We start from the raw sequence: 16,093 nt of genomic DNA on the forward strand, positions 1-16,093 counted from the left end.
AAACATCTGCTAAGTTCATGGCATAAACCAACACAGGGATGTTCCTGTGTTTAGTATTTTACATTGCTTTATAATGTAGCTGTTTTTGTTTCGTGTTTTTTTAATATATATATATATATATATATATGATTTTCTTGTAATTTTCAAATCATATGGGGTTTTTTTTATGATTGCCTACTGTTGTACTGATAAATATCTCCTGGAGGGTAAACTATATCTTGGCAGCAAGTATCAAGCTGAGAAATCCTTAGTTTTCTACAACTGATAGCAGTTGGTCATTAATTATGATGAAGTTTAGCAACTTCTCTGTAAACATTTGAGCTCCAGGGCTTCAGCGATGTCTTCTTCTTGTTCAATCCGAAGCAAGCAGCCTGATTTCGGTCAGCCGCGCTCAGTCTGTCCCTCCTCAGAGACGGGCAAATTTAGTGGGGCAGATTGGACGCGGCTGGCCGGGTTGAGTTGACTGTTTCGGGTTAAGCAAGAGTAGCGCCACACTGAAGCCCCGGAGCTCGAATGTCCAACGTAAAACTAACTTTACCGCGGTTTAATGTGGTGCTATGGCTCTGCAGACATTGCACGTTGCTGTCACAGCGGACATGTTTAGATGAAAAGTTTGTTAGCTGTTAGCCACAGTGCTGCTAACTCTGTCCTCACGTTGTAGCTGGCTGCAAACTATGAAATGGATTTCCTGAATGTGAGGCGGGTCTTATTACTCTGGGTTCATGAGACATGCCTCCGTTCAAGAAATCCATTCCATAGTTTAAAGCCAACATGCATCATGGATCAGAAATCTATGCAGGTTGGATCGGGAAATGGATCTGTCACATTGTCACCGATACCCTATCTAGAAGGTTTTTTCGATATCGGTACAGATGCCGATATTGATATCGAATCGGTGCATCTCTACTTTTAACGCAGTTGATAAAAAAAAATTCAACCAAGCGACAGGGTCCTGGAGAACCCTCATGCCCCGCTGAGATGCACACGACAGGGTATATCATGGATAAGTTGATGTGCCTTTCTGTATTGTCTCAGGAGGATGCCGAAGATGTTATATCATTGGATTTTTGATGGCAGGTTTTCTGATTTTCGACACAGTCGGAAAAAAAAGATGGCGGCAGCAGTCCTGGCCATGGCAAAGCTGCCAACTGTACTTCATGTGAAGGTTTGGTTCGTGCTTCGAGCTCTCAGACTCAGCTGATTTATGAGCTCAGCTGTAAGATGGAAGCGATTTATGAGAATCGTAGGCCACTTGCGGCTTCTGGGACTCGCCAACATGTTGGGGACGACCTTGGAGGGAGCTAATAAGCACAGACCAGTGGAATGCACACAAATCTGGCCATTTTGGCTATCGAAAGTACCAGCAGAACTCAAGGCTGACGAGAAACAACAGTCTGCCTGAAAAAATTAACAACTGTGGCTTATCTGAATCTGACTCCGCCATTCGTCCTCGAAGCAGGCCGACTTATCAAATTTCTCATGGGATATGTGTAAACTAAGAAGGCTCTGCTCTATCCCCCTGTGCAAACCCCCCTCCCCCCAAGAACTTCTGTGAATGCTTATCAGAGCTGTACCGGCTGACACCAACATCTTATCAGGACTATGGTGCTATCTGGAAGTGCTTCATGGACAAATCTCACCGTCTTGTCGTCAAATACATATGTAATGTGTCTATAAATGTGCTTGCTGGTAGAGTTTTTTTGATGTCTTGAATGGTGTCCTGACAAGGACAAGGTGTGAGGAGATCTTTTTTGTAATACCACTATCAATTCCTCATGGTCTTTCCCCCTTTCTATCTAGAGAATACGGGCCGTGCTCATAGGAGCAGCAGCAACGTGCACTCTGCCCATCTTTCGGACGACTGTACGGACATAATCTCGCTGTACTTCAGTGTAATGATAATAAAGCTTATTCTGATGCTGAAAAGGATGGCAAGGGGACTGCTTAGTCGTGTAATTTTGAGGTGATAAAACCTTGAAAAGGGGAAATTTAAAAACAAAATTTCTACACAATTCACCACAACAAAATGAGAATTACTTGAAGGAATGCTCGCTGCCTTGCATGCCAAAGTTTTGAACATAGATCATATAACGTGTGATGGATAACGCAGAGTATGTGTTGTAACTCTCAGCTGCGTCACATTTTAGCTGCATCTCTGTAAAACTGACTAAGTTGTGTGTTTGCTAAGGTCCATTAGCTGTGGCAATCATCTTAAATCAAGTCGACTCCAAAGATAATCAGGTGCAGATGGAAATCTAATTAATATTTTAGTGAAAGTTTTATTAAACACACCCAATTAAAGGCTAAAGTTTTAAACATTCATGATGTCACAAGTTGTCTTTGGTGCACACTATGTGAAGGTAATGATTTTAGCTACTCTCACACCAAATTCTACCTTTTGTGTAAGAATTGATTTAAAGTGAGTTGAAATCACTATTCTTAGTTACTCTAGTAAAAATGGCCAGCAGCTACTGATATTCACAAACACTAATATGTAACAATGTCTATTTAGCGATTCCCTGTCTTCATTTTAATTTCCTTCTGGTTTTTAGTTTTCTTGTTTCTTCTAAACATATTTCAGACACTGTTGTGTCATTGGTTTAGTTTGTTTATTTATTGTTCTGTACCTTCATGAGACTGTAATAGCCCAAGGTAGACACTAACCTGCTACTCTAGAAAACCTGCTAAAGTGATTTTAAGCCCAGTACTTGTATTAAACTACAATGGTCCCTGAAAGTTTGTGAAGCCTTTATCATTTTCTATATTTCTGCATAAATATGATGTACAACATCAGATTTTTACAAAAGTCCTAAAAGTGGATAAAGAGAACCCAGTTAAACAAATGAAACAACAATATTTTACTTGGTCATTTATTTATTGAGGAAAATGATCCAATATTACATACAGTATTTGTGAGTAGTAAAAGTATGTGAAACTTTGCTTTCAGTGTCTGTTGTGTACATCTTGCTCTTGGAGTGATCTTTGTTGGTCCACCACTCCTGGGGAGGGTAACAATGCTCTTGAATTTCCTCCATTTGTACACAATCTGTCTGACTGTGGATTGGTGGAGTCCAAACTCTTCAGAGATGGTTTTGTAACATTTTCCAGCCTGACGAGCATCAACAACTCTTTCTGAGCTCCTCAGAAATCTCCTTTGTTCCTGCCATGATCCACTTCCACAAACACGTAGAGCAAACTGTGATAGATCCATGTTCTTTAAATCAAACAGGGTGCACTCACACCTGTTCGTCATCCCATTGATTGAAAACACCTGACTCTAATATCACCTTCAAAATTAACTGCTAATCCTAGAAGTGCACATACTTTTACCACTCACAAAAATATAATATTGGATCTTTTACCTCAATAAATAAATAACAAAGTATAATATTGTACCTAATTTTATCTCTTTATCTACTTCTTGTTTGAAAATCTGATGATGCTTTAGGTCATATTTATAAAGAAATATAGAAAATTATAAAGGCATCACAAACTTTCAAGCACCACTTGTGTAAGGGGTAATGTTAACATCTGAACGAGCTGAACTGTTGCTTTAGTGTCAGTACAAAGTCTCCCAGTTCAAAGCACATCTTAGTTTAAATAAACCTCCACCGTTTAGCTCTGGTTTGTGTAGGCTAATAATAGTGAAACCATTCTCCTCTGACAAACACTAAATATCCACAAAGTGGGGGAGACCACACAGCCTACACAGATACTTGAGTGTAGTAAGAGTCTCCACATGAACTTTAAATCAACATGGAAGGCATCAGGAATATATTTTCTGTACTGTATGTAATTTATATTTAAATTACTGAGTCGTAAACGTTTCACAACCACGTTTGGCCACAACTTGACAGCAAAAACAAGAAAAAAAGTTAACTACGAGTCTTTTCTTGTGAGATTTCTACGGAATGAAAGTGTACATGGAGGATTTAATTGTTACAGTAAGGCTTGTCTTCGGCTTCAGGCTGGCTGCTTTAAGTTTGGACAGAAATCTAAATCGCTACAAAAGAGGCAAGATAACATTAAATCTGTTCTGAGGGGTGTGAGTTTTTCTAGATATTGTCTGTAAGGCCATTCTGGTTAGAACATTTTATTTTTATTTCCTGTCACGATAAATGATAGCAACTAATACTTTCTTTGTTATATAATCTTTTTTTATTTTTAAGCATACTTTCAGCCATTTTAGCTATTCATACATCATCATGCTCAACTCAGGACATTGCGGCTGACTCTTACCATGTTTGTGTTATTTCACTCTATTTACATTTTTTCCTTATAAAATGCATTAAGAAATGTTCAAGTCCTTGAAAACCTTTGTGCTATTTGGAATCTACTTCAGCACAAAAGTTTAATTCTTTGGTGTGAGCTACTGTTTTACTCATTTAGGCTTTAGCTACTGTTTGATCATTTTGGCTTTTAAATACTGTTTGTCTGCCTTTAGCTATTGTTTGTTTTAGTCTTTAGCTAATATATGTTGCTTTTAACCTTTACCTGCTGTTTTGTTGAATTTAGCCTTTAGCTAACAATTTAGGTGTTTTAGCCTTTAGCTACTATTTTGCTAATATTTTCTTTTATACATAATTTTGCTACTTTTGGCTGCTGTTTTCTGGAGTTTAGTCTTCAGCTATTTTTTTGTTGCTTTTAGCCTTTAACTAGTGTTTTGTTGAATTTAGCCATTAGCTTGCAATTTAGGTGTTTTAGCCTTTAGCTACTATTTTGTTAATATTAGCTATTATACAAAAGTTTGCTGCTTTTAGCTGCTGTTTTTTTGGAGTATAGTTTTCAACTATTTGTTGTTGCTTTTAGCTTTAAACTACTGCTTTGTTGAATTTAGCTTTTAGCTAACAATTTAGGTGTTTTAGCTTTTAGCTACTATTTTGCTAATATTAGCTTTTATACACAATTTTGCTGCTTTTTGCTGCTGTTTTTTGGAGTTTAGTCTTCAGCTATTTTTGTTGCTTTTAGCCTTTAGCTACTGTTTTGTTGAATTTATCCTTTAGTTAATAATTTAGGTGTTTTAGCCTTTAGCTACTATTTTGCTAATATTAGCTTTTATACACAATTTTGCTGCTTTTAGCTGCTGTTTTTTGGAGTATAGCCTTCAGCTATTTTTGTTGCTTTTAGCCTTTAACTACTGTTTTGTTGAATTTAGCCTTTAGCTAACAATATGGGTGTATTAGCACTTAGCTACTATTTTGCTAATATTAGCTTTTATACACAATTTTGCTGTTTTTAGCTGCTGTTTTTTGGAGTTTAGTCTTCAGCTATTTTTGTTGTTTTTAGCCTTTAGCTACTGTTTTGCTAATATTAGCTTTTATATAAAATTTTGCTGCTTTTAGCTGCTGGTTTTTTGAGTTTAGTCTTCAGCTATTTTTGTTGCTTTTAGCCTTGAACTACTGTTTTGTTGAATTTAGCCTTTAGCTAACATTTTGGGTATATTAGCACTTAGCTACTATTTTGCTAATATTATCTTTTATACACAATTTTGCTGCTTTTAGCTGCTTTTGTTTTTTGTTTGTTTGTTGTTTTTTTTGGAGGTTAGTTTTCAACTATTTATTGTTGGTTTAAGCCTTTATGATTTTTGATCATTTTAGTTTATTGCTACTACTTTGTATTTCGATGGAATTTCCTTTACTTTTTGTGTTGCAATTACTAACTTTACTTTTGAGCTTTTGCTCTGATAGTTTTAACTTTAACAAATCAGTTTCAGATTCTTCAGCAAGATTCAGCGGTCATTCAACACGAAGCTAAACATCAATTTCTAGTTTAAATTAAAAACACCCTTAAAAGGGATAGTTCAGATATTTTAAAGTGGGTTTCCATAATAATTAGAAAAAAATAGTATTTTATCTGATGTACTTTGTATATAGCTCTACTTCATTTTGGAGAAACAGAATTTAACTGTGAGCAGAGGAAGCATTGATTTTTTTTGTCATGTTTTCTTATTATGAAGGACTTTAACCAAACAAAAATAAATCCTTACTAATTAGTGAGGGTTGTCTGTTTTTAACTTTTTGCTGAAGGAAAACTGCTTATTTTGAGCTGTTTGTTGTTTGTATCACAGGACCCGGCAGTGCTTTCCATTGGTTGCAGAAGGTAAACACATGAGCAATAAAAATACTTATGTAACACCAGCAGGCATGAATCAACCAAAAGCAAAAAACATGAAGAGGCAAAGAGGCAACACGACGTGGACTTTTTACATCAAAGACTTGATACAAGAGAAAGATCTTTAATATGGTGAAAATAACTTACTTGTCTGCTTCTCCACAAGCAATTTCAAACATTGAAGCAATTTGCTGCCAGCAATAGTCTGGACAACATTTGAGAAGGCCGATGTCTCCAATATTAATAATAAAAAAACTAAATGTTTATAGATTGTCCATAGACTGCACAGCATGCGAGAGTTGAACAGGTTTCAAAATGTATAAAATGATTTGGAAATGTGACAAATCTGTTCATTTCAGCAGGTATTTTTATCAAAAGGAATAAAAATGTATTGTCACACATCACCATGAAAGTTATTGTGTAAATTGTGGGGGGGGGTCATTTTTTGTGTCAGCAGAATATCTTTTTAATGACATTGTCAAAGTAATAATCAGTGATAAACATCAACAAATGAAAAACGTTAGTAGTGAATTAAATTCAAGAAGGGCACCACAGCTATGTAACTTTAACCTTAGCAAACATATAAACAGTTCAAACTCAGCCAGATTTATAAATGTTGAGCTAATATTTGCTGTGGTTGTAGCTTGGAGTCATTCCCTTCACATTTTCTGAGCATTAAAAAATTGCACAAGATTTTTCTGTAAAACTTAGGCATGCAAGACGAAGGGCAATATGCATTCCTTTAAGAAAACCTAGTTTTAATTAATTTAAAATGATTCTGATTATCACCCTGGGAGATGGAGGCTTTAACAGACATGAATAAGCACTAAAAATATAGCAATCAAGAAAACCAAGAAAAATTTCTTGAAACAACAATGAAAAGTTTTTTTTGTGTGTGTGTTTAATTCAAACTAAAACAGTTGTTTAAATTCAATTCAGTTTATTTATACAGTGCCAAGTCACAACAGAAATAATCTCAGGGCACGGCACAGAAACATTGAGATACATAAAAAGTAAGTTCATAACGTTATTTATTTATCAGAGGAGCAGACTGCTTTGAGTTTCACTTCATCGCAGACTCTTCTTGAGCAAGCATGAAGGCGACAGTGGAAAGGAAAAACTCTCATGAGGAAGAAACCTCCAGCAGAACCAGGCTCAGGACAAACGGCCATCTGCTTTGACCGGCTGGATTTGAGAGGAACAAGAAGGAGGAACAGATACACAATGGCAGGTTGAGAATCACACGTTAAGATAGAAATCCTTTTAAATGAAAACTTTTCAATTGTAACAATTAATTTTAGGAGATGTGGTCGATTTATCCTCTAGTAGTCTAAGCATATAGCAGAAAGCCAACCCTAACTTTAGGATTTATGAAAAAGGAAAATCTTAAGCCCAGTCTTAAAACTGGACAATGTGTCAGCCTTACAGACAGAAACTGGAAGTTGTTTCCACAAGAGAGGAGCCTGATAACTGAAAGATCTAATTTCACTGTACTTAACTGTGCAATGACAATAAAGCTGATTCTGATTCTGATTATTGTCTTCATCCCAATCTGTTTTTGAAAACTCTAGGAACCACGAGTAAGCCTGCAGTCTGAGAGCCAAGAGCTCTAATATAAGATGGAGCTAGGTTGTTGAGGGCTTTGTAGGTTAGAAGTAAGAATTTGAGTTTAAGGTAAGTGATGCTGCATTAAGAAACTATATCATGAAAATAAATTTGATCATATGTCGCTACAGCATGGTTTAGTTTGATCAAGACTCGCTGCAAACCAACATGTCAGTCTGACCACAAGTGATGGCCATAGACTCGTCCAACAAGGAGGAGGTTAACAGTTTAGTTGAATAGCCCTGTTTTAGAGTCTAGGAATAAATGTCCAAAACAGGTGGCAAAGGCCAAAGGTGATGAAAAGACAAAGCTACATGATTATTGCAGCTTCCATCATTCAAAAAGTCTTTCCCATGTTCTGTACCTAAAGACTAAAGGTGCTTCCCATACTTTTACTTGAACGCTTAATGCCATGATTTATTTGGGTGTGGGAGTGGTCACAGAAGACTCACCTGACTCTGCTGATCTCCTCACCCAACAGGAGCTTTACATTTACAGGTACTCAGCTCTTTGTTTTGGTTTTTAAGCCCGCAGCTGAAATTGGGTCACTCTCATTGCTCTTGCTGTGCCACTTTATGAAACTCCAACAACTTTTATCTGCAAGCTGCTCAAACTGCTCATAAACAAGTTGGCTATGGTCAGTTAATCAAGGACAAGGAAGTGGCTCCTTAAGTTTCACATCCTTGTCATGAGCTGGAGGATCCTTCGAAGTGCTTGAAATCAGTTTCACACAAAAATAAAACTATCTTATAGGAGCATTTGACCACATCTTCTGAATTAAACGGTTAGAATTAAGCATACATGGTTAAAATCTGTGATTTATTTCTGTAGCTTGTTACATTTAGGGCTACATGTGATGAAGATTTAGTCACAATGTAATGTAAAGTACAACAACTTGTATTTACAAACCCATATGTGTCCACAGACACCTGATCAATGGTGCAAGTGGGGAAACTATGCCATGATTGTATTTAAACCTAAAATGTTAGTCCTTACTTTTTCAACTTTAAAACTTTATCAGTTTTAATTAGCCTTCTTAGTTGCAACATATAGGCCTGTCACGATAACAAATTTTGCTGGGCGATTAATTATCTCAGATATTATTGCGATAAACGATAATGTTGTTTGAAATTTGACAATAATTAGTAATTATTGTCAAATTTAAGAATAAATATTGGTTAATTTGTGTGTGTAGTACTATTATTTGACCACTGGATGGCAGTATAAGACAGTTTGAATAGAAGGATGGATAGTAAGGGAGTGAGCAGCGTGTCTTTTTAAGAAAAATGGGAGGGAGGCCCCTTGACGTGACATGGACTGTCTCTCTTCAGTTCTCAAAATGGCGGACTCTCGGTGTGGTTTGAGCTCTTTAGCATAGCATTTTTCACACAAAGCTTTTAATTAAAAAAAAAAATCAGTAAACAAGTTCTCAGCTTCTTTTTGCAGAGAAAAACAACTTTTTACATGAAGGCACGGGTTTCAACCGTGAATTTTGGAGCTTCGACAAGACGGAAGATTTTAGCTTAGCTCGTAGCTTAGCTTCTCAGCAAAGCTGCTTTTAACGATCCAAAAACGTGATTTTGGGCGGTTAAAGCGGATTTTAAAGAGAAAAGAGAAAGGGAGGGGGTCAGTGAAGAGCACTGGAGTTGAGCCTTTTGTCATCGAGTGTCTTCAGTACATAGAAAGAGAGAGACACGAAGAAACGATAAATCCGATAATTGAAAATGAAGTCTATAATTTTAATTTATCATGCAATTAATTGATTTATTGTTTATCGCGACAGGCCTAGCAACAGAGATACTTATGACTAAAAGTAATCTCTAAATTCCAGAGCCACCCTTTCTTTACATTTGAGCTGGTTCAGTCTAACTCATAACTCGACACGTATTTTGAAAAGACTATAAAGTGGAAACAATGGTTGCTCTGGTTCTACTGTCAAACCCCATGTGGCCCACACTGGGTTCACCAGGGAATTTGAAGAAATATAACGAAAATGGAGTTGGGTGGCCAGAGAGATAATATATTTGTTTAATACTTCCGATGTTTCAACACAGTGCAACAGGTAAATTAGTCCTAAACATTTCTAAATACAGTAATTTGTTATTTAATCCCAGGTTTCACCAAAATCTTTACCAAACTCAATTCTGTGTTTGCAGTCAGAGATTTGCAACCGGCTTGTTAGATAAAGTCAGACAGTATTTCTCTGTCTGCCTCTCATTTCAAATATTTTTGAGGCTTGTTTTTAATAAATGACTTGTAATCTCTGCCGTGTAGAATTAGCTCTCTACGTTTGACACAGTTCCTTGGTGTTAAATGATTAACATTAAAACTGGTCGTCACGCAGGAGGTATTTCTGTCATTTTGTACGCGAATAGCTACAGTATGAGACAGATTTTCCAGGCAATACTTCTGTGCAACAATTCAAAGACTTCCATCAGAGAGAGCTATGCGTTTTTCTTAGTTCGTATTAATTTGTGAGATTTTGGATCCTTACAAAGCTGCAGGCCTATAAATGAGAAATACTGAAGCTGTTGGTTTTATGAAACCAGCATTGTGCCCATGTTCTTTCAGAGGGCCAACAGAAACAGGGTGCCCCATCCTCAATCTTTAAATAGCCCCATCCAGATAGTGTATCTCAATCAGTGGGTTGAGAGCTTAAAGTGGGTCACAAGGCTGTTCGCTCCCATGCAACTAGTCAAATCCCAAAAGTTTATCAAGTTGATTTTCTTCTAAATAAGCTTTACAGTCAAGCAGTCATTTTATCTGATATGTTTAAGCTTCAGCCAGTCAACAAATCCCAAACACATATTTAAGTTTTAAATAAAACTCTTTAGTAATTGTTGCACATGCAAACTGGAGAAATTGGATTTCCTGCGAAAATGCAGTGTGAATGCTTATTGCTGAAGAACTTGCTGAAAAACAGCTGAAATTTGCTATTAAAAAAGCATTCAGAAATGTATAGCCGAAATGAAGCCGAAATGGAAGAACAAGCCTAAAATAGCAGAAGAAAGCAGAAATAACACATATTTGCTGAATTAGGTTAAGCAAAAATGAGCACAAAAATTAGGAAATTAGCAAAAAAATAAAAGGCTGAAATTAGCAAATAATTGCTGAAAAGTGGCTGAAAAGGCAGACAGAAGCTTAAATTACCAGAAGGAAGTGGAAAGGGCTGAAATGGCCTAAAAAAGTGGAATTAGCTGAAAAAGCTAAAATTAGCATCAGTCTAAATAGCAGCTGAAGGATCAAAAAGGCTGAAAGGATGATAACAAGCTGAGATTAGCATAAAGATGTTAATTAGCTGAAAGTAGCTGAAAAAAGTTTAAATTTGCACAAGGAAGCTGAAAGAAGCTGAACCAGAACAAAGTTTGAAAGGAGCAGAAAAAGGTTGTAAACAGATCTAAAGATCTGAAGGATGTAAAATGCGCTCAATTCATTTTATATGAGGAAAAAATGGCAGAAAAGGCTAAATATTTCAAAAAAGCTAAAGTTGCACCGATACCAAACGTCATAACACCCTTCTGAACGAGCTGAACGATTTGATAAATGATTTGTTGAAATAGCACAAAACTCATGGAACAAGAAAGCTGCAGAAAAATGTACAGAAGATAAATGGATCACAATAGTGTGAATGCTTCATAAACATTCACACAATTAAAGCGAACCATCTGGCCAATGTATTTCTTCTCTTGTTTTCAGAAGGCAATAAAATGGTGAAGTGGTAAACCTTTAGCCTCGTGGCTGTCACTGTGAATATCACTACCAACAGCCGAACAAGCTCACCAAATGTTGCAGCGGAGACGTTCACGGAGGAGTAAAGCGCTGGGGGAAGAGACGGCCACTACAAGGACCCTGAAGAGCTTTGTACTTTAAATGATATCCAGCCCAGATAAATATATCAAACTGCTTCATTTTTATTTTCTAAATAAGTTTCCCTGAAAGCTTTGAGGGGAAATACTGTAGCGTTTGTAAAAGGCCACTGGTCTCTTTTTGTGATGATGTCACTGCCAAAGAGTTGAAGTGATGTGATTAAGTTCATTAGGCATTTTATGCACCGGCTCCCAATTAGCAGAACTTTCTGAACAAGTTGTACATAGAGGTCTCTTCTGGGGGAACAAAGAGCAATTTAGACCCAATTAAACTTTAGGGGTTGCAGGAATCTCAAGGCTTTAGTCTGTCTACAACACAGAGAAACTAAAGGAAAAATCTTTAGAGCTCTGAAAAAGTTAAAGAATGCATTTAATGCAAATTAACAATAGACCAGTCGTAATAAACAATAAATCAGTTAATCGCATGATAAATGAAAATTATCGACCTCATTTTCATCTATCGGCTTTATCATTTCTTTGTCTCTCTCTCTCTACTGAAGACACTGGATGACAAAAGGCTCAACTCCAGTGTTCTTCACTGACCCCTCCCTTTCTCGTTTCTCTTTAAAATCTGTTTTAACCATCCAAGATCACATTTTTGGATCATTAAAAGCGGCTAAGCTGAGAAGCTAAGCTACGAGCTAAGCTAACAGGCCTCCGTCTTGTCGAAGCTCCAGGTTGAAACCCGCTTTGTGTAAAAAGTTGTTTTTCTCTGCAAAAAGAAGCTGAGAACTTGTTTACTGATTTTTTTTAATTAAAAGCTTTGTGTGAAAAATGCTATGCTAAAGAGCTCAAACCACACCGAGCGTCCGTCATTTTGAGAAACTAATAAAGACAGCCCATGTCACGTCAAGGGGCCTCCCTCCCATTTTTCTTTAAAAGACACACTGCTCGCTCCCTCACTATCCATCCTTCGGTCCAAACTGTCTTGTACTGCCATCCGGTGGTCGAAAAAAGGTACTACACTCAAAATAAATAAACATTTCTTGTTAAATTTGACAATAATTACTAATTACTATTATTTTTATAAATTATTATGTAGACTGTCAACAAGGAAGAGGGCCGGCAATGGAGGAGGGGGCATACCAAAGAGACCATCTTATCACAAGCAGAACTGGTTTGTTCCACTTGGGAGTAAGCTGTTGGGGGAATGATCAGTTTTGTTGTGTGTTTCCTTGACTGATGAAGCCTTCCGGACCGAAGGCGAAACGTTTCAGCACAAAAAAAAGAAATTGTCCTGATGACCTGACTGAAAAATTGTATACCTGGATTATTGAGCATGGACTTTGTTGTTTTTTTGTTATACTTAAAAATCAACTATCTCAGTGTGCCTGATGCGGGAATTTAGAGTTCAGCTGATTGCTAAAATAGCATTTTTAGCTTGAAGTCTGTATTTCTTGGAAACTTTTTGTGATATTGTACACACTGATACTGATTAATGTTCAACCTGTTGTGCATCCTTAGTATAATACGTGAAACTCTTGGGTACGTTTAACTTATATACAGTAAAATATAACATGTAGTCTACAAGTCTCATAAACCGTAGCCCAGCAGTATCTCATTAACCAACTTCATATCCCATTAGGACGACAAACGCCTCAGTCACATCACAAAAGGCTGACTCATCAAATCAAGACAATCCAACAGAGCGGGAGGACGATTTCACTGAGACAATAGCTGTGACTCGAGACAGGCGCTGTTTGTTTTAAGACAGAACATCTCAGCTGCTGCTTTGAGCTGAAGAGCAGGAAGGAGGTGATTGCAGGCTATCCAAGTTGATCGTCAAGGTGGTAATTTTTGTGGATTTTGCTCTCTAAGAACCTCACAGCACGGGATTGCCAAGTGAAGTGAGATGACTTCAAAGGCTCGTGGAAGCATTTATGGCTTGACGAATGTCCCAAACAGGCAGCTCTTGGATTAAACGAGTCTCGCTGTTAAAATCTCACTGACTCTTGTGCAACTTTAAATGTAAACATCTAAAAAGGTAATCTGATGGAATTAACATCCGTTTTCATGCAAAGCATAAAATACATATTTTTCTCATCTGCAGCTGATTTAATTAATACATCTTGACTCAAGTCTCTTCGATAACATTAGTTTTTAACATCTACACAGTAATGTTTTTGTGCAACTTTGAAGCCCAATAGTTGTATTGTGAAGGAGTGTTTTCACAATCTCGTGAAAAAGCTATTTTGACTTGCTGTCTGCCAGCAGATCACAATAAGCAAGGCAATATAATCCCACAGATGCATGCCTGTTGCTCAGAGCACATCGTTTACAGATGAGGAAAACCCTGATTGTCATAATGACATGAATTAAAAATACACGGATCTTCAAAAGTCCATAATTCAACCAACAATTTGTTAAAAAGCATCACAGGCTTTAGTCTGAGGGAACTGCTTTCATCATGTCGCATGAGGTGTTGAACTGATCAAAAACAGCAAACTTTAGATGCATTTCAGCCACAGGTTTGGGAATGACCCCACAGCAGCCATAAGGTTGGCAAAGCTTAAACATTGAAACATCCTTATTACTATTCTGTTAACAATTTTAGTCAGTTCTGTAGAAGAAGCATGCAGCTCAAACAGCAAAATGTGTTTCTCAATGGGCAATTATGCTATGACCTTAAGTAGCACATTGTAGATGGACCAAATTAGCTAAAGCTCAAAGAAATGTCCACATGCACAACAATGGGATTATGACTAAATGAGTGAACAAACAGTGGTACTCTCATATGCACAGTCTGGAACCAAACTCTGTTCAATTTGGCAGCTCTCAACCCCAAAGAGTGGAGTCTATCAGAGACTACATTCAGAATTAGGGAGTGGGGAGGATGGACTGTTTGCAGTCCTGACTTCAACCCCATAACACCTGTGGGATCCGCTTGGGCGTGCTGGTTTCTCCACATTAACTAAAGCAAACACGACGAACTTGCAACAAATGCTGGTTAAAGACGCAGCAGCGTGTGACCATAGTGATGAGCAGCTTGAGGAGAAGGCGTTTGTGGCTGCGTATGGTTCTTCCACATGAATTATAGTTTAATAGTGTGTCTTCTGACTTCAATCAACCAGTCCAATTTAAAAAAAAAAAAAAAAAGGAGGAAATTGCTGAACAATCTGTTTGCCATTTCATGGCAAGTTTTCACATTTTTTCCTTTTAAATGTGGCACCATTTAAAGTAAAAGATTTATTGCTAAGAAGAAATATGTTAAGTATTTATAATAAAGCTCCAAAATGTTATACAGTTTATCCTCTTATCTTACATCATTATAAAGAGTTGGTGTTAAAGCACTGAGTACTGGCACGGTGGTGAATATCTTGGGAAATGTAGTTTCTCAAGCTTCACCCATTTGGCACAAGCAAGCAAAAGCTGAGCACATGAAATTAAAAACAGGTATGAATCAGGCCTTTGCTGCATTTACTTTTTTTTTACAGTATGTTCATAAAAAAAACTGCTGTGACTCTGCAATCTTCCTGTTCCAGAGGGAGAGACAGAGACAAAGACAGCTTTAATTGTCCCCGTCTACTCTCCCTGCATGAACAAGATCAAAACCTGGAGTTTGATTCTCTCAGCATCTCAAGCCGGACTCTGTCTGATGTTTTTTTTAACTCACCATCGACAGCCCTGGCGGGAGAGACCGCTTCCAAACTGTGCAAGAATCCCAGGAGGAGCAACCCCGCCGCCAACACGGTGGCCGAGATGCGCAACATCGTCCGTCGCCTAGAAAACCCGGAGGAGAATCCCACACATCCAGCGCTCCTCCGCTCCTGTCAGAGCCGGAGGTTGCAGACAGACAGGCGCAGAGACAGACAGGCAGGCGGAGAGACGACGTGGAAGCCGAAGAGATGCTCCTCGGTCCGTGGAAAAAAAGGAGAGACAGATTCTTGTCGGTGTCAAAGGGAAATGAACGAGGCTTCTCCCAGCCTGCGGGTTGCTTACGGGGTCCTCCTCCTTGGCTGCATGGGCAGCCTCCGCCACAAAAGGAGACTAGCAGGAGGCTGAGGTGAGAAGCATCGAGCTAGCTGCCGTGTGGAGCCGAGCTCGCGCCCGGGGCTCGTGCAGTTTGTTCGTCTTTTGTTGTGCCCGCGAGGCCACCGTTGGACAGAAGGACGCGGAGCGAACGTTCCTCTCTCCTCCTCTGAGCTGGACGCAGACTGAGCCTCAAACCTGGAGCCCAGTCCGTCAGAGTGACGTCGCAACATCTCAGCTGGCCCTTCCTCCTCCTCCTCCTCCTCCTCCTCCTCAGACACCCCGCCATTCACCTCCACATAATCACACTCACATGTAAACTAACATGCTGCAGAGATTCCCCCCAAGCTTTTTGTTTGTGTGGAATGAGCTCCAAGTTGCACTCAATTTAAAAAAAAGATTTAAACTTTATTTTGTATAAAGTTCAAGACTGCAGATCTTTCACTTGTTCAATTTTACATGACAAGTGGGATAACATTCTGTCTGACTGGAAAGTAATTTAAGAACGGTTGTTGTTGTTGTTTTTTAATCAGGGGCCGCAC

At 38.1% G+C, this 16,093-nt stretch overlaps 1 protein-coding gene across 1 annotated transcript in view; it reads right to left on the bottom strand.

Moving 5' to 3' along the window:
• Positions 1-15,292, bottom strand: part of LOC119412850 (low-density lipoprotein receptor-related protein 1) — a 151,952-nt gene extending 136,660 nt beyond the window's left edge. The window contains exon 1 of the mRNA XM_037679887.1: positions 15,196-15,292. Within this exon, the coding sequence (XP_037535815.1) occupies positions 15,196-15,292 (97 nt within the window). The remainder of the gene's footprint in view (positions 1-15,195) is intronic.
• Positions 15,293-16,093: the final 801 nt, after the last annotated feature.

Source organism: Nematolebias whitei, chromosome 7 (assembly GCF_014905685.2).
Source record: "Nematolebias whitei isolate Nwh7 chromosome 7, NemWhi1, whole genome shotgun sequence".
NCBI lineage: Eukaryota > Metazoa > Chordata > Actinopteri > Cyprinodontiformes > Rivulidae > Nematolebias > Nematolebias whitei.